At 40.7% G+C, this 25,795-nt stretch overlaps 1 protein-coding gene across 5 annotated transcripts in view; it reads right to left on the reverse strand.

The window, feature by feature from the left end:
- The window catches only part of nfixb (nuclear factor I/Xb), a 171,751-nt gene extending 153,825 nt beyond the window's left edge, over positions 1-17,926 (reverse strand). The window contains exons 1-2 of one of the 5 annotated variants that reach the window (XM_031318695.2): positions 16,878-17,926; positions 6,568-6,651 (exon numbers count right to left, since the gene is read on the reverse strand). In XM_031318695.2, the coding sequence (XP_031174555.1) occupies positions 6,568-6,651; positions 16,878-16,880 (87 nt within the window). In that variant the 5' untranslated portion in view covers positions 16,881-17,926. The remainder of the gene's footprint in view (positions 1-6,567; positions 6,652-16,877) is intronic. The other 4 variants (XM_031318697.2, XM_031318698.2, XM_031318711.2 and 1 more) reach the window with 4 other exon arrangements.
- Between the last annotated feature and the right edge of the window lie 7,869 nt (positions 17,927-25,795).

The following is a 25,795-nucleotide window of genomic DNA, read 5'->3' on the forward strand; positions in this document are numbered from 1 at the left end:
CAAAAAAAATTCTGTCTTACCTCTTCTTATCCAACTTGATTCCAACTTATTAGGCTACCACTAGTTTTACACTTCTTTTTCGGAATGCATGGTCATTTGTCCTACATGACATTTTGCCTACTTTTTGAGTAAAATAAGCAAAAATTGTGACTTAGATTTTTGACTAATAGTTAAGATCAGAGGAACATATATGTTTATGGATTATTAACAGATTTTTGACCTGGGTAGAACATGAAAGTAGTGATCATCATTTTTTAATTTTTATTTTAGCCTTGTATGGAACCATCCATGTTATTTTTGGGGAAATTTGGTTAAAAGAAACGCCATACTTCTGATAGAAAAACTTTGAAAACGGGTCAAATTTGACCCGAGGAAAAACATGAGGGTTAAAAGGACACATAAATGCATTATCAGAATAGATCTCAAAAAAGAATATAGTACAGGATACAGACCTATATAGTTAGACCTGTGGAAGCTTTTTTTTGTAGTTACGATGTGACACACAGACACATATTATATTATAATGTATATAATGGACAAGCCAGGGTTATGTAAGTGCAAGTCAGTTGCATGGACAAACTATTACTGCTCCTGATGGGAGGATTGCAGCTCTTAAGTCTCGCGCATTAAAAGCTAAAGTTTGCACCGGCTTACTGTATATTGCATCTTTAATTCATTTGCAGGCGTTTGAAAATCAACGCATTATCTCATCACAGGCTGTAAAGTTAAGACTATTTATTTACTGAACCGTATTTGACCCAGTCTGGAAGCCGCAACTGTACGTTTCAAAAGCAGTGAAGTGAGTCCAAGCCAAACAGTTACAAACAGTTACTGCGGCATTCACTATCAAGCATAGCAAACAGCGAAGACAGACATATAATCACAGGCTCTGAGCAGTATCAAAATACTAAATTAGCCTAAATTGGGGTGTGTGAGGAAACAGAAACACACACACACACACACACACACACACACACACACACACACAGACAGACACACACACACAGGCCTACACAAACAAACAGTGAGTGATACATGTGTGGTACTGTGGCAATTTGGGTGGGAGTGAAGTCATTGTGAAGAATGAAATTCTGGGCCTGACATTGGAGTCCCACAGATTTATGAGGCCTACTGCTTGTGCATGTCTAGCGCAAGCCTCTGCAGGCGAAAACAAAGGGATCTGGCCGCTGTGTGGCCAATTACTGCACATGGCCAGATAGGCGAGCCAGAGACGCAGGCGGGGAGGGAGAAAGTGTGTGGTCAGGAGTGTATGTACGCCACACAACTGTAACCTCCTGGCCTCGCCGCCACACAAGGGGCGGTCCTCCCCATGAAAAACACCCACATTAAGTTGTTTGTTCAAGCAGCAATTTTGACTCATATTTACGGTTATAGTGGCGGCGCCCTCAAGTGGTTGTCGTAGTTATGATGGGAGCAAAGCAGGAAGTAACGTGAAGAAGTATAAAAGCGCCAAACTTCTGCGTAAAGAGGCAGGTTGGGGTGGTGGATGGGTTAAAAAAACAAACAGGAAACCCAGGTTTGAGTCCCGTTTGAAAATAGAAGTAAACAGCGATTATTATTACTATGTCCCGGGCGTAATCGGAAGTCAAGTAGCGTCTGATTTGAACCCAAACCACGATCTTTTCCTAAACTTAAAGCGGCTATTTGTAACTTTCAGTTTGTGTTGATTCTAGCGGCCCCTCCGGACAAAATACCACACCTGCTGCCGTAAAGATCTTACCGGGAGGTCATATATATAGTTGTGATGAATGTTTTGCTCAGACAGACAATCATTCATTTACAATAAGAGAATATGTCACTGATGCATCGTTGCATTTCAAGCGTTGCATACCATAACACTTAGCCTCCAACAAATCGGACCCGGGGAAAGGCATTCATAAAAACTAAATAAAAATAGCGATATGTTCACTGTTAGTCTCAGTTACAGGTCAGATGGAAAATTACTGCAAAAAGTTTCTGAAACATTTAAAAGTTTCTCGTAGCTAGGAAAGACAAAAAAGTCCAGGGTGCTCAGGAAGTTCAATCAAATGCTTGAAGGTGCTCTTTGGGGTCGGGAATTCAATTGAATGTAGAGAAAAAGAAAAAATCCAAGGCACTCTTCTTCAAAATTACTTAAAAAGCCTTTATTTTACTGGCTATTTCATGATAGAAATTTTAAAAGACATTGGGAGAAGCAACACACGCGTAGCGGCACTGACAGCTTTCTCGTAGCTACTTTAAGCAGTTTTGGTGCCTAAACATAACCAAACTGCAAGCATTTCACAACGTTAATGACGTGTTTCCACTTGCTACCGTTAACATTCTCTGGTTTCGAAATGAGGTTGTATTTCCTTATTTATGAAACGCTCATGTAGGTCGTATTAGAGGGTAGGAACAAACAACCTATATCATTGTATGGTTTGGAGGACGTGCTGCCACACAAGATTAGAATACAAGCATTCCTCTCTGTGAATATCGTCCATAGAATTTGGGGCGTCAAACACTTCATGTCCTGCATTCTGCTGCATTTTTAATGCAACAATTTATGGTGCAAATGTCTTTATTTATGTAAAGGAAATTATTATTCTCCTGTATTGTTCGAAACTTTCTGCACATTTAAAACATCACACGTGTTTCTGGATGTTTTCTTTTAGGAATCACGTACATCTCAACAACAAATCTGTTAAAGGATGAGACCTTGTTAAAGCCAGAAGCTCGAAAGTTCAAATCTACATAAATCTTTCTTTATTTTTCACTTCCTGTTGTGTTCTTTAACCCCCCGATGTAGCAAAGAAGACACAGTTCTTGTTTTCCGTACGAGTTTTGAGCCCCCTAAAAGGTTAGTTTTACCTCTTTTGGGGAGTGGGTTGTCTTTCATATTTTTACCTCTTTCAAACACACCCTTTTGGTCTCTCTTTGGGCAGGTGTATTGACTTCATAACCATTGCCTTCTACATTTAAGGGATATTCTTTGTTTTCAGCTCTATTTTGCAGCGGAGTCATTAAAAGTACCGCGAGTGCAAAAGGTTACAGCGAGCGGTTAGGCGGGGATCAAACCCCCCTCCTTTATAGAGTCGACTTGCATGCAACACACGCAAACACTCCTCTGCCGTGGCTCCCTAAATGAGCCACACATTTAGTGGTCTGTGTGAGTAAATCTCTCATTAAGTAACACATGGTAGAGCCATATGCTATGGTTGGTGGGTCTGCTGCGGCTCTGCTTTTTCACACACTTGGAATATACATATTTACCACTGCTGCACAGTGGCCAGCGCTGTAATGACTTCACCCATCAGCTCGGAGCTGTTGTACAGTTGCATTGAAAAAACGGAGGCTTTCGCTAATAAATGATCAGAGAAATTGATGTGTCATTTTTTACTGTTGACTACTTCAGGGAAGCTTTAGGTCTGCAGAACCGGTTGTTTAAGGATGACAGTAAGCACACATTTCCTGAAATGATCCCACTATGATACCACACCTGGCTGTCTGTCTAAGGAAACCGGACGCAGCACATGGGAGATAAGCTAAAAGTGTGGTTGTGCTGTTTGGCTGAGCAGATGTCAGCTCTAGTGGCCCACAGTTAACATGCATTGCACGTGCAGATATGGAAACTTTGCTTAAAGGTTCCATATCATGCTCATTTTCAGGTTCATACTTGTATTTTGGGTTTCTACCTGAACATGTTTACGTGCTTTAATATAAAAAAAAACATTATTTTTATCATACTGTCTGTCTGAATATAGCTGTATGAATATAGCTCTGTTTGAAACGCTCCGTTTTAGCGCATGTCTCTTTAAAAAGCCCTGCTCCTGAAAAAGCCCAGTCTGCTCTGATTGGTCAGCATTTCGAGGTCTTCTGCATCTGTGCTATCAGAGTCTCTGCAACGTCATTGCAGTCGGGGAATGACTGTAACGGCACTGTAACAGCACTTTCTACCAATATATAGTATAGTCACATCACAACCGTATGGAAGTACTGACGGTTAGTTTAAAGGCACAGCTTCTGAATATGGGCTGTGTGCATCTCTCTGTGGATTGAGGGTTGTGATACTTTCACAGTATAAATATAGCACCTCAACCTTTTTTACAATATGGGACTTTTAAAGCTAGTTTCTGTCTCCCCCATGAGGAATTTTAAGTAATGACAACAATTCTGTCGGTGCATCCACATCATACAAGCCTTCCGTGATCACGCTTCACCCCCACCCCTCCTCCACAGTTGCTACGTAGTCAAGGAGGACACGGAGGATTAAAAAAACATGATGGACTCTTCAGAAGAGGTAATTATCTTCACTCGAGTTTCTGCATACGAAAGCCGCCGGACGACCCCAGTTTCTGAACATAGTCATACTGAGAAATACAGAGAGAGTTGTGTGGAGCTGATAGTCTTAATTAGCTTTGTAGCAACTCATTTGGCAATGGCTTGAATGTAACGGATGTTCATTAATATCAAAAAGTTACGCACTAAAGCTTTAAAGAAGTGGCTCCCAAACGGGTGGGGTGAGACAAGATAAATCAGAGGGGTCACTGGGTCACTGCAAAAGGCTCCTTTTTACCAAGTCATTTTTGTCATATGAAACTTAACTCTTTAAAGTAAAAAAAACCCCACAAGAACACATTACTGTTTTCCAGTTTAAATCAAGTATTTTCTGCTTGCAATTTATTGTATTATCCCTCGTTGGTATGAATGATTTTGCAATTATTAGGTTAGCTCTTCCATTTCTAAATTGACTTTAGTGTCTTTTTCTTTTTTTCTACCTTTGGAACACTATAGGCTACATTGTGTAATATTGAACTAATTTGTAAAAAAAATAAAAAAATGTATTATCTAATGTCCCTCGTGGTCCTTATTTTGTGATATCGTTCTACTTTCTATAATGTTTGTAATTTTATTGTCTGTTTGCAAACGGAAGAGCTCAGTATTCATTTTTATATCTGAAGAGCTCATTGGCCCTAATTTGTATGCATACCATGAAGTGTTGCTGGCGTCCTCTGATTTTCTCGGTGGAGCTCCTATAGCCTGTATACAGTATGTATGTGCTGTTTGCCTATACTGTGTTAACATTTTCTGATGAAGGCCTGAGGACCAGAACATCGTCAACAAAGGGAGTGTAAAGTGATACAGGTCAGTGTGCAGAATTCTTTGTTTTCTTTCCATTTCAAGACTTTTTCTAAAATCCCTATCACCTCATTTTTCTTCGTTCGAAAGCAGTAACCTGCCTTGTTTCGAGACACAGACGCTCATTTCTAGCAAGTTCTTAAAACAGGTTGATTTCTATCGGAAACACTGAAAATCTCACCGTACCTGCAGATTTTGCCACTGAGGTTTTTAGAATTGAATTAAATACAGAAATGGCTTGATAAAATGGAGATTTTTTTTCTTGTTGTAATACTGAATGCTTACTGGCCTCTCAACACCTTTCACATTAAAACAATCTGACAATCTGCTCATAACACACATCCACACTACAACTACACACAAGCAGACATCTCTTCATTGTAAGGCTTCACAATCCAAACAGGTCGGGGCTTAAAGAACTGAACAAAGGCACTGCAACATCTTTCTCTTTACCACTTCCAGTACAGGGTGTCAAATTCATATCTGCGTTCAGTTTTAATATCCTTTTTTTGAAAGCGATTGCACTTTCTTCCTCAGGAACCCTGACATGTAAGCCAAGAGCACATACGCAGAAATAAAGAGAGAAAGAAGGAGAGCCGTGATATAGAAAACTAAGCCCCCAACAGCAGACCTCCTGGTGAGAAGTTGGAGGTGGACACCCTCCTGTGGATGTTCTTGAACTCGTTGCCCCTGGAATCCAATACAGCCCCAGCGACGCTCCTCCCCCTCTCCAAAACTCTCTCCTCTAGCAGCCGTGCTACTCAATTACAGTCATAATGGTTCATTTCTGTACCCCGAGACACACGATACACTGTAGCAACCCAGATTCTGTGTGAGACTTGGCGTAAGTCTTAACTCTGGGAAACACACTGTAGCCTAGAAAAACTGGCTCTCATCTCATTAACAATCAAATTTTTTTTTTGTCATCCAATCCCCCCCCCCCCCCACACACACACACACACACACACACACACACACACTCTGTCCTCTCACCCTCCCCATACTCCACTCCTTTGTTTTTATTACCATTCTATATCTCTACGTCAATCGGCGTAAATCCACTGTGCCCGCTGCGAGGATTCGTCTTTTCTTTTTAAGAAAAGCTGCTCACTTTCTTTAACTTTGTATTCCTTTTTTTCACTTTTCATACGACGAGGCACACTGCACATTATCGTCATAATTTTCACTCCCATGAGGCGAGGGCGCTTCGGTTGAAGTTGCAAAGGCCCCTTTTTTTTTTCTTAAATGTGCGTGTGGAAATAATGATTGTAATGGTTTGCAGCTGAGTAGAGGGAGCTGTGAATGACATTATGATTGTGGTGCAATTACCAAGAGCATGAAAACACACTGTCAGTCATAGTAATGAGTAATGACTCAAATAACACATTTAACACAACACATGAAAAAAAAATTAAAAATTAAAAAATAAAAATAATAAGAGATGCATACCCTGTATGAATCTGATACTACAAAGCATTCAGGCATCCCAGGACCTCTGGAGGGTTCTTCGTTCAACAGAAAGGTTTCGGTTGCCTGAAATGTAACACAACAGTCATTTATTCATTAGTTGACACTGTCTTTATGTTCAGGGAATTTCAAAACACAGGAAAGCTGGGTACAAAGCTGTAAACGCAGGTTTATCCTGCTGCTTCTGATAATGACCTATTTATTATTCATCCTCAAGTCCCACCACCAGATAACTGCTTGAGACACTTTCATCTTTACATTCCACACACACACACACACACACACACACACACACACACACACACACACACACACACACACACACACACACACACACACACACACACACACACACACAGAGTTCACGGTGTGTGCTGCCTGCCTGAACCCATATGCTGTGCAGGCCTGAGGCCCGGCCCTGCCAGTCACCACCACTTGAATGGGGAGCAAAGTGTTTAGCTGCCGTACCCGCACACAATACTCCAACACAATGGCATTTCCTGTCCCTGCTATTTCACCTGCATGGTCACTTTTCTGTCTGCACGCACTGATTCAGCACAAATCATTCACACATACATACACACAGTCACACGTACGACACACGTTCGGCACAGACTCGCACATACGGAGGCCATGCGTCTGCTAGCATATACATATGCAAACACAAGCCCTTGGCCACACTACTGGCCCTGCATTGCATTCCCTGAGAGATGCAGCTAAAGTATTTATTCTAAGTGTTTGTTTCTATTCAGTGCAGTTCATTTGTATGCCGTGGGACGTGCCAGCAGAGACTTGGGCTCTGAATGAGCATCCATTGCAGTTCTGCTGTCAGTTGAGGCAGCCAGGCCAGGCAACATGGATGGGAGGGAACCACAGACTGAGGATACTTTTTAGTCCAAACTGGTCCAAAACAAATTGTTTTTTTCGACAGGCTAAATTTGAATGTCTGTTTTGGATATCAACTAAACCTGTTAGGCGGGGGCTAAAAATTGCTATGTTAATGAAAATAACTCTGAGTTAGGGGAATGAAGTTTAAGACCAGGAGTTTTAAGTTTAAGTTGCTGGAGAGAGGAGAAGAAATAATCCTATTTTCCAGAACTTTAAGTTCTCGTCTCTTAACATACCTTAAGCAGAAACAAACACGGACCCAAAACAGGAAGAAACATTGCTCGTAGCCAGCTACAAAATGTAAAGTTATACTATTTAAACTGGCATGTGAGGTAAACAATCTTTCAGGGGATTTCAAACAGACATTAGGCTACTTAAGCATTTACATATGCACACCAATACACACACGGTGACACGGGATTGCACTTGGTTGGAGAAATACATGTGCAGGCACATGCATAAAAACACAGCACTATAATAAGTCCCAGACTTGGGCTAACCAAGCTGCGGCTGGAGACACAGGCTATTCATATCCTTCAGAATGAGAGGTTACAGCCCGAGCCTTTTCCCTTTCCCTTTTATTGTAACACAGGAAAGGCATCTGTGTGTGTGATTTCACTCCATCTCTGCGGCGAAAGGTCAAGCAGACGGATTGATTAACATAAGATTAACATTAGTTTGTTTAGCGTTGCCTCTCTTCCTTGCAATAAATTCAGCGAGGGCCATGTGAAGCGTTCACTCGGCTTAAAAAAAAAAATGTATGCATTCAAGTCATCCAAGTGACTAAGAAAACACTCGTCATGGCGTTCAGCCTCAGCATCCAACCTCTGGCCTGTCATCATTAATATGTGGGGAAACACCGGAGGAAAAACATTTGAAACCATTTGTCCCACTAAATGGTGCCCCTGTCAAGCTTCCTGGGCTTTCTGTTAAGCTCTTAAACTGCCCAGTCCAGCTGAAGGATATATTTTACTCTGTTGATAATCACAGAGTAGCACAGAACAAGGCACGCTGGTAGTTCTAGTTGCCTCTTTTCTGACAGGTTTGAGTCATTTAAAGTTGAAAAATGATTTTGCGCTGCACAGAAAATGGAGTTCAAGCTGATACAATAATAAAAACGTGGGTCTGTTAAAAGGAATGAAGCATATCTCTGTCCATATCTTTCTCTCATTTGTTTGAGATGGATTGTTTGATGTAACTCCCTACAGCACTGCCCCACACACACACACACACACGTGAGTTTTTATAGAGCATGGTATCAATTATATATATATATATATATATATATATATATATATATATATATATATATATATGTGTGTGTTTTTCTATATATATATATATTTTCAGCATATGCCCAATCCATATGGCCAGCCTAGAGCAAGAAAAAAAGGCGCAGAGCCTCGTTGTAATTAACACTTAAAAAGCTCTAGGAGTCATTTGATGTCTGGGATGTTGACTTTTTAGGTGACCGAGACGGAGTGTAATACAACACTGAAATGGTTGTCAGATTGTATCAATGGAGAGCGCAGACAATGTCTTTATGACTGCAAACAAAGTGGAAAAGAGGATGAGGAAATTTCAGAGCACAGGCCAAAGAACATTTGTTTTCTTGGTCAATGTCACAGTTCATGTCTTCATGTCATGTGGGTGTGATGTATTAAAGAGATTGTTCAGTGATTTGGGAAATTTGCCATGGCGCTTTCTTACCGCGAGTGTGCTGAGAAGATATAAATCTCATGTGTGCAAGTACAAACTAGCCCCATTAGCGAACTCAGAACTGTGTATGTTACTCTGTGATCCAGTCACATAGTGTTCCCAACACAAACCTTTGGGAGGGGGGTATTCAGAACGATGTTTTTTCACCTGTTATTCAGCCACGGGTTCAAAGGTAATTTAAAGAGGACATATTATGCTCGTTTTCAGCTTTATACTTGTATTTTGGCTTTCTACTTGAATATGTTTACATGGTTTCATGTTCAAAAAACACATTTTTCTCAGGCTGTCTGTCTGAATATTCTTCCTCTGTTTGAAACGCTCTGTTTTAGCACCTGTCTCTATAAGCCCCCCTCCTGAAAAAGCCCAGCCTGCTCTGATTGGTCAGCGTTTCCGGGTCTTCTGCATGTGTACTCTCTCTGCACCGTCATTGCAGCCGGGGAATGAATGTAACGGCACTGTAGTGCCACTTTCTACCTAGATATATTATAGTTGTGACATCACAACCATACAGAAGTCCTGACGGCTCGTTTAAAGGCACAGTTTCTGAATACGGGCTGCATGCATTTCTCTGTGGATTGAGCGTTTTGATCCTCCGTATCCATTCTTTATGCTTTGCTAGGTTAAGCTGAATCTCGGGGAAAAATGTAAAAGAGGGGATTTTCCAATATGTTAACTGTTCTAAGCACTGCAGGTTGCAGGCTGTTCTCCACCATTCGTAAAAAATAAATAAAATTTAAAAAAGCTATGAAAAGTACTGCACTGTAATTCATATGCTGACGACACAGCACTGGTTGGTTTTTTAAAATCTGACATTTCTTCTGTGAATGAATTCCAGAGGGAATTACAGGGTTTTACTCAGTGGTGTTCTGATAATTTCCTTGAAATAAATGTGAAGAAAACAAAAGAGATGGTCATAGATTTTAGCAAAAATAGAATTACAGCCCCCCTCTCTAAGATCAATGGTCAACTAGTAGAGAGTCTCAACCTACAAATATTTGGGAGTTGAAATTGACTCTAAATTAACTTTTAATGTATGTGCACTGAATAAAACTAAGAAAATGCACCAGCGGATGTTTTTCCTTAGGAAACTAAACACTTTTAGATTAAACAGACACATCCTTGTAATGTTTTATAAAAGTATCCTCCAGAGTGTTCTGTCTTTTGGCCTTATCTGTGTGTTTGGTAACATGCATGTTATGGACCAAAAGAGATTGCAGCGATTGATCAAGATGGCCAGTAGGATCATCGGCATTGACCAGGTGTCGGCAGCTCAGTTGTACAATGAGCTTATCTTAAAAAAGACTGACCAAATCCTTAATGACCCTACTCACCCTCTTCACCATAAATTTATGAGAAGCAATAGGTCAACTGGTAGAATTTTACAACAGAGAATTAGAACAGAAAGGTACAATAAATCATTTGTGCCTACAGCGATCAGACTGTATAATGACCAAGCACATCGCAGGCACTTTAATCCCGCACTGGCACTTTAACTGGATGGTAGATCTTAATTTTTTATTTTTTTTTTATATTATTTTTAAAATGTTTAGCTACCTGATGATAATTTTATAGTTTTTTTCCTTTTCTTTTTGTATCGTAAATGTCAGACGTCGGACTGTCTTTGCCTTTTTTGTAGTATTGTTTATTTTTTTTGTATTGTTATTGTTGATTTCTGTCATTGTCATTTCTGTAGTATTGTTATTCTCTTCTCTATACATGCTTATTGGCTTGTCTGTGGTGTCTATATGTTTAGAGAATATGTTGTGACAAGGACGCGTAATGAATGACCACATGAATTTCCCCTTGTGGGATAATAAAGTTTACCTTGACCTTGACTTCATATGTAGTCCACATATTTATTACTGTATGCACCACACGGACAGTATAAAACCGCAAAGATCTGCATAGGGAGTAGGTCGGATGGGTGGGTCTTAAAACACAGGGCTTTTAAGCAGGGGAGCGGATTTCATGACCTGGAAGAAGTTAAGGGGAAAACACAAGACTTTCACCCAGGAAACGGGTGTTTGTTTCCCTGGAGTAGGCTACAACTTAAAGGGACCCTGCTCACAGTAACCTTTTCTCGGCTAAATTTAACTGTATAGGCTGCTTAACTTAACTGTCATAGGGCCAGTCACGTGACGACCGGTCACATGACAGTGTGCGGTCGCCGTAATTCCGTAGTATATCATACGAATTGTTATGCATACGTTTTCGTAGGATATCATATGAACCCATTAATGAGAATGCGTTGCAGGTTGTTAAACCCGTCCATTGACCAATGTACTCTCACAGGCAGGCAAAGAGGCCTACTGATTGCGTGAGTGTCAAAGTGAATTTTAATGTCTACAGTACCTCAGCTTCACTCTGCAGCTCTGTGATGTATATACAATAAGTCAGATCTAAAGGGGGGGGGGGGGTTCTCAAGGCATTGCATATATTAGAGCACATATACATATGGCCCACCTTCCCCTGTCTCTCTCATTCTCTTGATCCTACACAGGCACTCAGCAGCACAGAAACCACCTGGGTTTCCATGTTTCTGGATACACAACAATCCAGGAGAGGCAGGTATCCTCCCAATCACTGATTAACAACCTTCTGATCATTCTACGGCAGCCTCCTCCTAGTCACTCGCAGCGTTGACTCTGCGAGCTCAAACACTTTCTAGCGCATCAGAGACTTTTATCTTCTACTGCAAAACACAAACTGACATCCTACCCAGTCCCACTTTATTCACTCTTAATTGTATCCTCATTCTTCACCTGGTAACAAGCTAACAAACCTGTGCAGATGTGGCAAGCACATCAAAGAGAGGGAGGGCTGGGAGGGGGAACTTGTTTGTAGAAAAAAATGTGTGGGGGAATATGAAAGGGGAAATTTACGTTGTGTGAGTCCAAGCCAGATCCACCTCAGGGAGAAATGCTGGAAAAATGTGATATTTTACACCTGCATCTCAGGAGGTGAGGAACGAGACAGGGAGCAGGGGAGGCGGTAATTAGAGGAGAGTGCGTGCGTGTACGTGTGTGTGCGTGCGTGCGTGTGTGTGTGTGTGTGTGTGTGTGTGTGTGTGTGTGTGTGTGTGTGTGTGTGTGTGTGTGTGTGTGTGTGTGTGTGTGTGTGTATATAAAGGATTTTTAGTATGTTTCTGGGGCTTGCCACTGGTTCTTTTTCAGCATTCAATTTGATACGATGCATTTGATGCCAGATTATTAAAAATGCTAAACCTGGTTACGAATGCTAAAAAAAAAAAAAAGTGTTGAAAATTTAAACAAATATGCTAATATTGTTACAGTGATAAATAGCTGGCAAGCTCTGTTTAATGAATAATGCTATTGGCTCTAAATCCTCATTAAGGCCCTAAAGACGAGAGTGAAGAGAGAAAATACATGTATTGTTGTTGTTGTGGGTTTTTTTCTTCTCCGAATTAAACTCGGAAGGCAGAAGATACCAACACCTTCCCAAATTAAGGAGATTCAAATTACTCAGTTACACAGCTGGTGTGCAGTCTGGGGTGTCTTGTGAAACCAATTAATGTGAGGGTTAAAGTCTTGATAAAAGTAATTGAGGCAGGGTTAGAAATGAGATGGAAGAGTTAGGAGTGTAATGTGATCGGCCTCAGCTTGATAAGACGCCGCACAAAATATACATCCCAAAGTCTGAGTGTTGTAGTTTCGTTAAGTTCAACAAATCTGTCAGTGTTGTTTCCAAGGCAAACTAATCTGATCTGGGGTCTGAAGTCAAATTATCCTCATACTTCATATGTCCGCTTTCAACATATAGTCAAAGAAAACTCTAAAACTGCATTGGGAACAGGTGAGATTACTCACTCCAGTGTTTTTCTTTTTACTCAAACAAGTCATAAAGACCGACTGCACAAGGTCCTCCGCTGCTTTCATCTGGCATAGAGTGCTCTCCACTATCAAGTTCATCACAGTACTATTGCTTTCATATTACCATTTATCTTTTCAAGAGTAGAAGATCCATTAGAAGAGGTATCACTCAGAAAAACAGCTCTCTGTTCCTGTGAGAGTCGGTTTTAATTGCTAAAATACTTCACTCACGTTTCAACGTGACCCTGAAGAGAGCTGACGTGGAATGCTGGCAAATAAAAACAATATGAGTAATAAGCTGCCGATAACCTTTTATGTTTATGTTGGCCTGTAAATCATTAAGCGGTTGTCTTTGTTTTCAGCTGTGCTCATAATGATTAAAATAATAATAATTTTAGACACTATCTTACACTCATAAAGGTCAGTTTATTCATCATGTAGAGTACTACTCTGCATGTGAACACAGTGGTATAATGTCTTTCTAAAGCCTGAGAAAAATCACCCTGGGGATGTCATGGTGATGTCATCAGGGTTATCTTAAATTAGGCTTGACTTTGAAAATTTGACAGAAAGCTGCATGTTACAAACTTGGGCCATGGAGTCTGAAAGGTGAGGACATTCAACAAGCAGGAAAGATTTCAAGAATGATGCTTCTGAGTTGCATTGTGGGAATTACAGGATCCAGCTTTGGTGAAGTTTGGCTCATCAGAGTTAAAGAAAGGGATTGTATCTCGACCTCTGCTGCTTCGATTTTGACCATTCTTATTTCAATCTGTCTCTCGTAAGTCCCCCAACTTTATGCAAATACAATACTAGTCTCGTATAGTCAGGCCTATCTCCACAGCGCTGCGCAGTAAGGTCCGGCTCCTCCACACAAACATTCCAGGATAGGAGAAAAAAACGCTCTGGGTTGTTCCAATCACAATCGTCTTGGTCAGCGCTAAGCTCGGGAAGAAACTTGTTTTCGCCACATACAATATTAAATGAAGTTAACTGTTCACACAATACAGTAACGTGAGCTATTTAAATTACCTAGATACATGGTTAAACCTCATTTGCTCTTACCAGTGTTCCGCCATGTGTATTTTGTCGATAACAGCAATCCCACCAATCGATCCCAAAACGTCCCAGTTAGAGAGTAGTAAATGCCGTAAACATATTCTTTGTAAATCTTTACAATTATTCCCCGAAAGAACCAAGCAGGCCTGCTTAGTTGCACGATTCAATTTTTCTTCAAAAGTTGTCATTTTCAGCGTGTAGCTTGCTAGCTCGAAGGTTCTGGTTGTTGTTTCCCGAAGCGAACAAAATTTTGAGAACAGCAACACACAGAGAGCGGCCGGATGTTGCGCCAATTATCCTGGAAATGAACTGTTGTTGATTCAGACTAGCGCAAAACTAAATCACTGGAGTGCCCCTTGAAGTCTGCTTTTTCTACCCTTACCAGTTGCTTGGCTTTTAAAAAAGATACATGTAAACAATTTAGGCCTGCGACTTTTAATTGTCAAAAGTGACACTTTTTCTTTTGATTAATTTAATGCAAGATAGATGCCACATCAAAATCATATCACGATGTGTCCTCGATAGCCACTCTGCTAAACAACGCTACAATAGCTACAACCACTTAACAACCAATCAACCTGACAAACCCATCTGAGCTCACTACTGTAATATTTACGCTGTTGTAACGTAGATCAGAGTTTCCATCTTCAAACTACGGCAAATGCTTACACGCCACATAAGCTATCATGGCCAGCTTGAAGCCTTATTTATTTTTCCAAATGTCAAGGCCAGGACAAACATAATAGCATAATATTCTGTATACAGTCAGGGATGACATCACTGGCAGCAACAGCCAAGAGGGAGATCACACAAGACTGGAAAACCGCTTTTCTGATCATCGTGTGGCTGACAGACACACACACACACCCCCACACACACCCACACACACACACACACACACACACACACACACACACACACGGATACAATTACCCCAACTATTTACACAGCACTTCATGATTACTGTATTTGTTTCTTATACTCCTATACTGTACATCACACATATGCTGAGCAGCAGGAGAGAGCAGTGGACACTTTACATGACTATTATTACTTATCGTGAAAGTCTAAACCATAATTTGGGACCAAACATGTGTCATGATTCCAGTTTCATGATGATGGGTCACATTTCCTTTTTGCTTTCTAACACAGTTGGGAAAATCAATAACCTGTCATGCGGCAGATAAAGGTCGTCTCTACAGAGAAGTGGAGTTTAAGTGTTTATTTGAGTGTCATAGATGGAGCATCCGCCTCTGGAAAGGGGGGGGGTAACGCAATCCTGACTGATTGACAGATGCCTCCAGTGCGTCCTGGCTAAACTAACATGCAACTGAAATATTTGGCACAATTTCACAATATAGCCTTCCCTGTAAAAAATAAAAAATAAATAAAAAGAGGTGAGTTGCTGCTATAAGTAGGCGAATAACAAGTCGAGATAATCCCACGTGAGGCCTGTCCTGAATTCTGTATCATTTTTACTGATGCGCTTTTTGGGCAGCTGCCATGTCAGCTAGGATGCTTGTAAACAAATAATTATTCATACTAATAATCTTCCATATTCATGTGCAAATAAGATCCCTTTCTGGTATCTAAGCAGCTTCAAGGTTGTATGTGGGAGGTTCCCCTAACTATTGCCTGACTTGACTCATTTCATGCCAAAAAAAAGATCTATGGGTCAAGGATGTGCTATATATCATCATTTTGTATAAAACAGACTACTTATTACTCATTTTGAAACCTACAAGTGCTGCATTCAAATGCATGTTTTCACAACCTCACAGGGAATACATTTAGCATTTTAACAACATTTAAACAAATATGATGTCCGGGGAAAATGGGGATCAAATAGGAAACAAAAATATATAAAAAGTACTTGGCCAATTCAAGTTATAAGGAAACCACATATACAATCTCAAATGTTTTTGAATAAGAGAAAGCTAAACGCGAGCAGATTCCCAGAGCAATCATTTGCTTCGTGATGTCACAGGATTTGTTCTGAATTGCACAAATAAATCACCTGCGTAATGAAGGAATTGGTCTAAACCGCTGTGCGCAATTACGCACAAATCAAATAGGCACATAATTGAATGTTGGCGCAAAGAATAAGTTCCATCCTCTTATAGCCAAGTTTCCAAACTCTGTTTAACTTTGCCTTTAGGTGGGATTCAGGCTCTGGGGGCTTTTCACATTTCACCATGTAACCTTTATAATAAAGTGTATGACGCCTCTTGATTAGCTGCTTGTATGATATGCGATAGCGCGTATCATATATGTGGCTATAAATAGTCCACAGGCAGGCCCACCTCAGAGACCACCGCAATGAGGGGAGTCATGTTCTCCTTGTGGAGAAAACGGCAGAAGGCTGTGGGCATCGGGCGCTGAACTGAGAGGGCTGGACACTGATTTGGCCAGAAGGATGGAAACCCATTTTGGCAACGTGTTGTGTAACTATTAAAATAAGGCGTATTATGTTTTTTTCCTAACAGCAACCTCATTTTAAATATACATGCAACATTTCAGCAGGACAAACTCTCCTAATTTGAAAAAAAAAACTATTCCATAATAAGTCTGACTGTGACAGAAAACATATACAGGTAGGTGGAAGGACTTGGCACACTCTTTGGTGACTGTTGACTGTTACCCATTAGCTACACAAGTAAACAGTAACACACACACACACACACACACACAACTTTAAAATAATTTCTGTGTATCATTAAATCTATGAACAACTAAAATGAATCTGAAAGCTGACTGCATAAATGAGCAAATTATATTGGTTTACATAGCACGTACCATTGTGGTGTAGGGAAATGTGCCAACACTCTCAAAGACCCATTTTCCACTCTCAAAAGTTCGGCTTCCAAAAAAAAAAAGTGTGTGGGAGAGAGAAAACTCGGTTTCTTGTTCGTCTGGGCCTTATACCGGAAGCAAAAGAGCCCTAATACACGGCCTGTTGCCCGGTAAACATTTTTTTTTGTAATTGGTAGTCAACTCCTCTCAGTCAAGGCAAAGGAGGACAGAGCTGTGTAATCCAAGTCGTCTGCTTCCCGACTTCTTCATGCAAGGTGTTTATGTTTCGGTTTCAACTCGTGAAATTCCCATGAAAATGGTCGGCTTCAAGGCTGTGCTTGCGTGTTCTCTGTCCAGTTTGTCCCGGTACCGTAATGTCCACCGAGTCGCCGCGCTCTGCGACACCGACACAGTCACCGTGTGAGCCCGAGTGACAGAGCAGGAGTGTGGCTGTGCACCGACAGTAAGTAGCTTGCACTCTCTGTTTACGCGCTCACCAGATCAGCTGTTGCTCCTGCAGATGGGACGCCGCCGCGCGCTTTCCCCCCTTGTGCATGCTCCGGCTTTGCTGATATGAAAACGTTCCTCCTCGCTCGGTCCTCCCCCACCTGTTCCTCAGTGTCCGGAGAAAGTCGCGGAGAGAACAGCGTCTACAACCAAACTCACCATGTGGCAGCGCGGATGTCGCAACAATAAGAGTTGATGAGACTATAGCGGGGCTTGGTGGGCACTGCCAGCCGGGACTGCCTATAGGCTAAATACGTTAACAAGGAGGTGAAATGCGCGTACGCCTGTGTGAGACACCGAGCAAATCCACAAAAAAAAATGTAAGAAAAACAATTCGAAGTGAAAAGACAGCGTGGCTGGACGGAGGCACCGGCGCAGTGAGGACGTGCCGTGCGGGGTCCTGCATGCGGCCGAGAAACGGAGGGCTGGTGAATTATTAATAACCAGAGCGGTTCACAGTCTGTCGTGTTCAGTGAGTAACCAGGGCGGCAGCTGGGGGTTTAGAGGAATTAAATACGGGCTCAGAGTAAACCATGGACGCAGGGGATTAGTAGCTCTCTCCGGCAAAAAGTGTAGGGGCAGCTCGGGACCGAGAGAGAGGGCGGGAGAGGGAGCGGAGGTTAGGGAGCGGCGGCGGCGGCGGTGGGGGAGGCAGCCGCGGTGCTAGCTTATATGATAAACCCACATATTTTGTGATGGCTGTGAACGTCGTTTTGCAAACTTAATATTCAGCCTCAATGCAGGGAGGCATGCGTAAACTCATGTGGTCATTTTGTAAAATATGACCTTCAACTGGTCAACAACAATTCAAACCAAATCTGTAGCATATCTATGTAGGCTTATTTTACATTTTTATAGTATTTGAAAGGAGGTTAAACGGAGCCTAGGTGGGTACCCATGTTGATTTAATTCTCATAGCAAATTATGGGACAGACCTATAGGCCTATATGTCATGCCTGTGATGGGAATAACAGGAGAAGCTTCCACAGCCGTTAACTGTCACGTGTCTGGTCTTATTTAGAGATTTGTATCGCCACTCCAAACTACTGGACTGCAGCCTTATAGTTCACAATCACATCCTCAGTCAAACTATACAAACGTCTCTGTTTCGTTCAGTTCACATGCACCTCTGTTTATTCTGTCATGAATAAAGCAGTGGGTTTGGACAGAGCAGGTGCATGACTGCTGGCTGGCGTATATAAACATCATATTTATTCACTACAAATATCCAAATAGCCCCGGGTATTCAGATGGAATTTCAACATGCAGACACGCCTTCAAGAGAGATGGTCTATAGTCATGAATACATTACCAAAGTAGCGTTTTGACCTTTTACGGGAAACAGAGCACTTGACGGAAGTGCGCAACTGCAGACGTCATGCAATTAAATGATGACCACTGTCAAAATGGATCCCACCTGCCAACAATTTAGTCTGTATTGGTTCAACTTTATCACTTTACAAAAAGACAAATAAAAAGCTTCTGGACTCACAGTTGTTCCTTAAAGAGGCACGCAGCTAAATATTTCAATGAGAGAAATAAGCTTGAAGCATTTTTGAATTATATAAATGTTGTTTTTGGACTCTGGAATAAAAAACGTAAAATTTTAAATGTTGGACCAATTGATTGAAAACAGGTAAAGGTAAAGCCCACTTATTTAGTCAATAGAACGACATACAGATCTATTTTAAAGTTTTCCATTTGTTCCATTTTGCATTTCTAAACTAGAATATCTGTCTGAGATTTTCAACAAGCAGCTAGGTTACATGTGACCCTTATTTTAAGTGATGTCAATGAATGCCTAAACACATTGATCAAAGATGGCAGTCTTTATATTTTGCACAACATGGCTCTCTTTATATTTATAACATTGAATAGGATATCTGTCGTTTCTGTAAGTTCATTAAAAAAAACACAAAATATGCGACTTTCCATAGTTTTTAAACTGTTTACAGAGCACAATAAAATACAAAAAAAAAACAATTACATGACAAATAATTAGCTTAGGCCTCAAGTATTTTATTTGTATTTAAAATCGGCTGAACCATAATTAGGCTACGTGACAGAGGGGATAAATGATGTCATTTTTGAGACTACATGTCCGACATAGGCTATTTTTTTTTTTAAAGGCTACAAAAGCATCAAGACGAATCTGTTTAAATGATTAAATATTTTTTTTAGTTATAACACATTGAAGGCCCAGATTCTGTCAGATTTTCATTCAGCCACGTCCAAACTAAAGCGTTTTTTTAAATAGTTGTACAAGTGTGATAGATAGTGGCGGCAGCAGCAGCAGCAGCAGCAGGCCTACATGTGAACGGTTGGCCTCTTCAGTCAGCGGCCTGCAGCTCAGCCACAGTCTTAACTGTCTTCTCCATAAAGTGTCTTTGGGCCTGTACGATCACAATCACTTGTTAAAAGTGCGCCGGATTTTCTTTTCTTTCTTTTTTTTGGAAGGGAGCTCATGTGCAGTGCATCATGAACACCATATTATTATTATTATTATTATTATTATTATTATTATTTCTTAATTTAGTCAACCTGCGCAATCATTTAACTGCCCTGCGTGCGATTTCTGTTGAAACGCGGAGGCTGGTTTGTTGTGTAGTAATGCAACATGAACGTTATATAGGCTACATTAAATCGCGTGTAAGACACACACACACACACACACATCTTATTACTCGGAAACGAAGTCGTCTCAATCACTTGGCTCGTTTCATTTGTGACTTGACCTGCCGTTTGACCCTGAACACGTCTGCCTTTGTTCTACTCTACTTGAACTTCCTTGAACATGCGGCCTGTTAGGACCTAAATACATCATTGTGTCGTATTAATCTGCTCAGAGACGTTTAAAATCATCGGAAAAAAAAATATATATTTGAACGGTGAATTAACGGATAATTCATTTTAACATATGATTCATTCGGAAAAACAACATGTGCATGTAGCTGATATGTTCTTGACAGACCAACACTCTCTGTTTGCACAGACACATTTACACTACCTGCATAGCCTGAACTGGGCAATGGCGTCTGATAGCATCTCCAAAACCTTTAACCCCGCTTGGGTCGCAGATACACGGGGACAACAGTCACTGGTCACTGATATCATTAGGATATCTCGAGATTTTTGCACTCTTACACTACAAAAGCACATTGGCCCTGCAGGCTGAATTGTGGCCAGCGTCTATCTAGCCTTTCCATACATGCAGCATGCCGTCTATACAGTATTCGCCCAAACAGCAGCCTGCCTGCCTTGCATTTGCAAAATCCTTTCTTTGGTCCGTCCTCTGTCCTCTCCCGCTCCTACATGCATATACCGTCTCTCCCTGGAGGTTTACACACACTGGGAAACAAAAGTTCCACTAGGCAACGGCCTGTCGAGGAATGCTGACCTTGGCACGGCCAGTGGAACCGGCCCGACTCACGGCCATTCTCTCATTTCTTTTTGCTTTGAATTAAGACGCATTTGACCTGCGCCAACTTCCAAGAGACGGTGCCACGGTGCCGGTGGTTGAGGCGTGTTGGAGCCGTGTAGGCCGAGCTATGAGAGGCTGATGCTGGTTGGCTGACTGCAGTCCTCACAGGGACGTTTGGATGAGTAGACACACTACAGCAACGTTAATACATCAAGTAGCCAACAACACGCACGCAACAACGTTGTCCATCAGTGGTGGAATGTAACTAAGTACATTTACTCAAGTACTGCACTTACAGTAAGTACGAATTTGAGGTACTTGTGCTTTACTTGAGTCTTTTCTTTTCATGCCACTTTCTACTTCTACTCCACTACATTTCAGAGAGAAATATTGGACTTTTTACTCCACTACATTCATCTGACAGCTTTAGTTACTTCACAAATAAAGATTTTTGCACACAAAGCACATGTAGTTTATAAAATACGATGTTTTATTATAAACTACCCAACAATATACAGGCCTAGAAGTCCAGCTGAAATGATTAGACCATTAAACACAGAACTGTTTGGATCGTTCCCAGTTTCTAAAATGTAATGTCAGCATTGAGTAGCCTACCTAAAAGTACATTTTCCTGATCATACTTGCATACGTTCAGCCTATACTTAAGTAACATTTTTAATGCAGGACCTTTACCTGTAACAGGGTATTTTTTTTTAAAGTTTAAGTAGTTTTACTTAAGTAAAGGACCTGAATACTTCTTCCACCACTGCACATTACAGCAACATTACTACATCAGGGACAACAACACACAACAGCATTGTCCATACATTGTAATGCTGTTCTTGACGCTAACAGTGCTCTCTGTTCTCCTGGCAGGTTTGAAACAAAGCTGGGTTGAATGTAAGTGTGTGGAATAATTCACATTGGGAGTTCATATTTTAGTCATTGGTGTACCAGGGTATCTCAATATGAATAGGCTAGCCTATATAATATCTGAGTACAAGTATATTCATCTAAACACGTGTAAACGTTTTAACTCTTAAAATTAGATTTATCTCTATTTTGGTGTTAAATATGCCCCTTATTGTGGTACATTTGACTCTGTGCTGGGCCAAAAGGACACTGTATCAGTGGTCATGTGTATTCTTTGAGAGTTGCATCAGCTTATACAGGATAGATGTTGGGGTTATCTCAGGGCAGGCTCACATGATGTCTGTGAATGAGGAATTTCACACTATTTTAGTGTTATTATTTTTAACTCAGGTGTCAAGTGTATGTTCACCTAAACGGGTCTTCTAAATTTGACTCCTATCTATATTCACTGTAGAATTTGCTGTGCGGGATGTTAGAGAAAATGAGCAGTGAAGACTCAGTTTATGTAACACGATGTAAAGAATACCATGATCTCTCTGGGGGAGTATAATGACCAACAGCAAACAAGAAATATACCATTAGTGCATTAATAAGGTAACCCTAAACCTGACACTGCATGCTCCTGATAATGTAAGAATATTATAGTGATAATTAAAAGGGTAAAATCAGGTTAGAAAATAAAGGTCAAAGAAGCAGTGGTGGAAGAAAGTGTTGAGGTCTTTAAGTAAAAATATGACACAATAAAAATACTCCCATTACAAGTCAAAATCCTATTCATAATTTTACTTCAGTACAAAATACACAAACATTAGCAGCCAAATGTCCAGTACACTAACCAGGACACTCTTGAAAAGGAGATTTTTCCTGGTTAAATAAAGGTTTAAAAAAAGTACTCATTATAGGCAGCAGAATGGCCCCTGTAAACCTGCAAACTTCTACTGGTAATGGCTTTAGTTATACTTTCTTTTGCATCCCTATTAAATTAAAATTAAATCGTTTTCCAATTCATAATGTTTTGTTGTCTCTCTTATTTCTTATGACTGTATTTTAGGTGGTGGTGTTCTGTTTTTGTCTTTGTAATCTGACTCGATGACAAAGACGATCTCTCGAGGATAAATAAAGGTTGAATGAATGGATGTCATTGGATCCGTAATAATATTGCATTTCAATTCTTTTTAGTGTTCTATATTCAACTATATGGGGAGTTTAATCTGTAACAATACATTATTTTATGGTTGTTTTGTATGTCACATCTTTATCTTCAAAGTAAGTATGTAAGTATGTAAGTATGTAGTCAGATGAACGTAGCAAAAAGTATGATATTTCCCTTGAAAATGTTGTGAAGTAAGGAGCGACCTCTCACTCAGTACAGTGTGTGCCCCGTGTAGGCTGAGTCCTTGGCAGCGGCCCGGGTTCGAATCCTCCCCTCTGCCCTTTGCTGCGTGTCACCCCCCCCCCTTTCCTGTCTATTCACTAACACTATCAAGTAAAGTAAAAAGCCCAAAAAAATTCTTAAAAAAAATAAAAATGTAAATGTTGTGAAGTAAAAGTATAAAGTAGCTTAAAATGAAAAAAAAAAGTAAATAGAGTACAAGTACCTCAAAATTGTACTTAAGTAAGTGTACTTAGTTACATTCCGCCACTGAAAATTAGGGCTGCACAATTAATCACGATTTTATCGAAAGACAGACAGACAGACAGACAGACAGATAGACAGATAGATAGATAGATAGATAGATAGATAGATACTTTATTCATCCTGAGGGAAATTTTAGGCATCCAGTAGCTTAGACAACTATAACACAACAAAAATCACTCACATACATTTAAATAGTTAACGGTACTATGGTAGACTGTGTGCAATGGAATGCAATGCAATATGGCCTATAGTGCAATATCCAAATCGCAGGGGGAGGGGGGCAATATTTATTAAAGGCAAAATATGTGTCAAACTTCGAATCATATCCTACAGCCTAAAGAAAACATCTTTGTTTGGTACAGATCCTCGCATAAAATCACACTATAATCATTTTATTTTTAATATTTGTTAATGAAAATGAGAATAACAATACAAAAATGATCATTCCCTCCAATATCGTGACTCATCAATCAATATTGTGCAGCCCTATGGTCAAATTACGTTGCCAATATTACAGGAGAACTCTACTCGGATAGAAAAGATAATGACTCACTTTTTGTAGAACACAGTACTTTACAGTCTTACAGGAGTTTTAGCTTCAGGGCTGACGGGGGGGCTCCATCACTATGTCACTGCACTCACCATGAAATGCTGAGGCACCAGAGGAAACAACATCACAACCAAAAGACCAAGATTTCCTCTGATCAAAGTCTAGAGAATGAAATGCTTTAAAAGCTTGATTTTTTTTTTTAAATGCTTGCACTGGACGTGTGAAGAGTTTAGAAAAAAAACAAAACAGAAAAAAAATAGGATGGAAACTACACGACTGCCACATTTGAACAGGAAAAAGATGAAAGAATAAACAAAGCTTACAGCAAAATGTTATAAAAAAAATATGAGCGTATGATTGTTTTGTAATCACAGTTAAAGACTGCTCCGTTAACTAGAGTGTAATTTATTATACAAGTTATCTGGTTCTGTGGTTTCAGGATCATTGTATAGTCTATAGTTAATTATATATGTAGCTGACTTTTTCTAAATCTGTTTCAGAAAGCTCTGGGTACTGGTTGGGCCTTTGATATTAAAAATGGATCACTATAGATACCTTTACTGACACGACTTTTCAAATAGCTGTGGAATGCAGTATTTCCATATCTCACAGCGACTGATTCATCTGAGAAAGTAACTGAATCCCAAAGAGTCTTTGAAATGCAGGTTGAAACTTAATGAGAAGCGGTACTTCATTACCAAAACACCCTTAAGAAAGTGTGCCGGCCCTTTGTACATCAAGGTAGGAAAATGCTGTTAAGCAGGATTAGACTTAAAGTCACTGTGTTTACTCTTTGGAGAACAAAGTTGTTGTTTTTTTTTATTGATTGGGTTTTTGATAATACAACATCTCATAGGTGTGCCAAAACAATCAAATTCCGAATTTCATCCCATCCACAGGGAAACCAGATTTAATTTTATTGCCGCGCAACAAAATGAAGTTTTCTCACATACACTTGATCGCTTTAGCATAAAATGTGGTTGCTAAACACAAACACACACACACACACACACACACACACACACACACACACACAGGAAACACATGCACCTGCAGCCTGAGCGCTGAGATTAAAAACGCCTGATGGAGGAGGATGATTGGTGGAGCCTCGGGCCCTGCGAACCGCTGATTGGCTCAGCAGAAGACCTGGCTAACTGATGCTAAGCAGAGTATGTGCATGCGTGCGTGCGTGCATTTGAATGTGTGTGTGTGTGTGTGTGTGTGTGTGTGTGTCTGCCTGGATCTCTTAGGGTATCCCACACTCCCCTGCCTTATCAGGCAGCTCCACGGCACCGCTAGAGGAGTGCTGCTCTCAGGAGGCCAGGGCTACCAGCTAGCACAGCGCTTATCTTCTACTGGCAAGGAGGGTTTATAGGTCTGATTAACTCACTGTTTGGGTTGTGTATATAAGAAAAGAAGAGAGAGCTAGGGTGTATTATTGTGCACTGTAGACTAATGTGTGTGTGTGTGTGTGTGTGTGTGTGTGTGTGTGTGTGTGTACTATTGAGTATGCAGTGGTGGCTGGTTGAGAGGATGCGAGTGTGAGAAAGGTGTTTGCTCAAGTGCAGTAAGTGCTCGGTGAAGCACACGGCGCAGGATGACACACACATCCTCGTGTTCCCTCAGAGAATTGTAGCTCTTCAGAGGCACCCAGGAAGTATAAGAAAGCCTCCGTCGTGAGCAAGGGGTTGAGTGTTTAGCGTAAAAAAAACACACAGAACCCTTTCAAAAGCGAACTGGTTGTGATGCATTACAAAGCTCCAAACTTAAAAAAAACCTAAAAAAACAGCAACCTCCCTCCTTTGTAAAATCTATATATCAAATGGAACCGTTTGTCATCGTGATGATTGGAGCGCACCCTCCTCCCTAGCAGAGTGGAGCTCAGTGGTATGATGTGTTCTGGTTTAGGTCCAGCCGCTACTACAAGAGAG

This window comes from Sander lucioperca, chromosome 21 (assembly GCF_008315115.2).
Source record: "Sander lucioperca isolate FBNREF2018 chromosome 21, SLUC_FBN_1.2, whole genome shotgun sequence".
NCBI lineage: Eukaryota > Metazoa > Chordata > Actinopteri > Perciformes > Percidae > Sander > Sander lucioperca.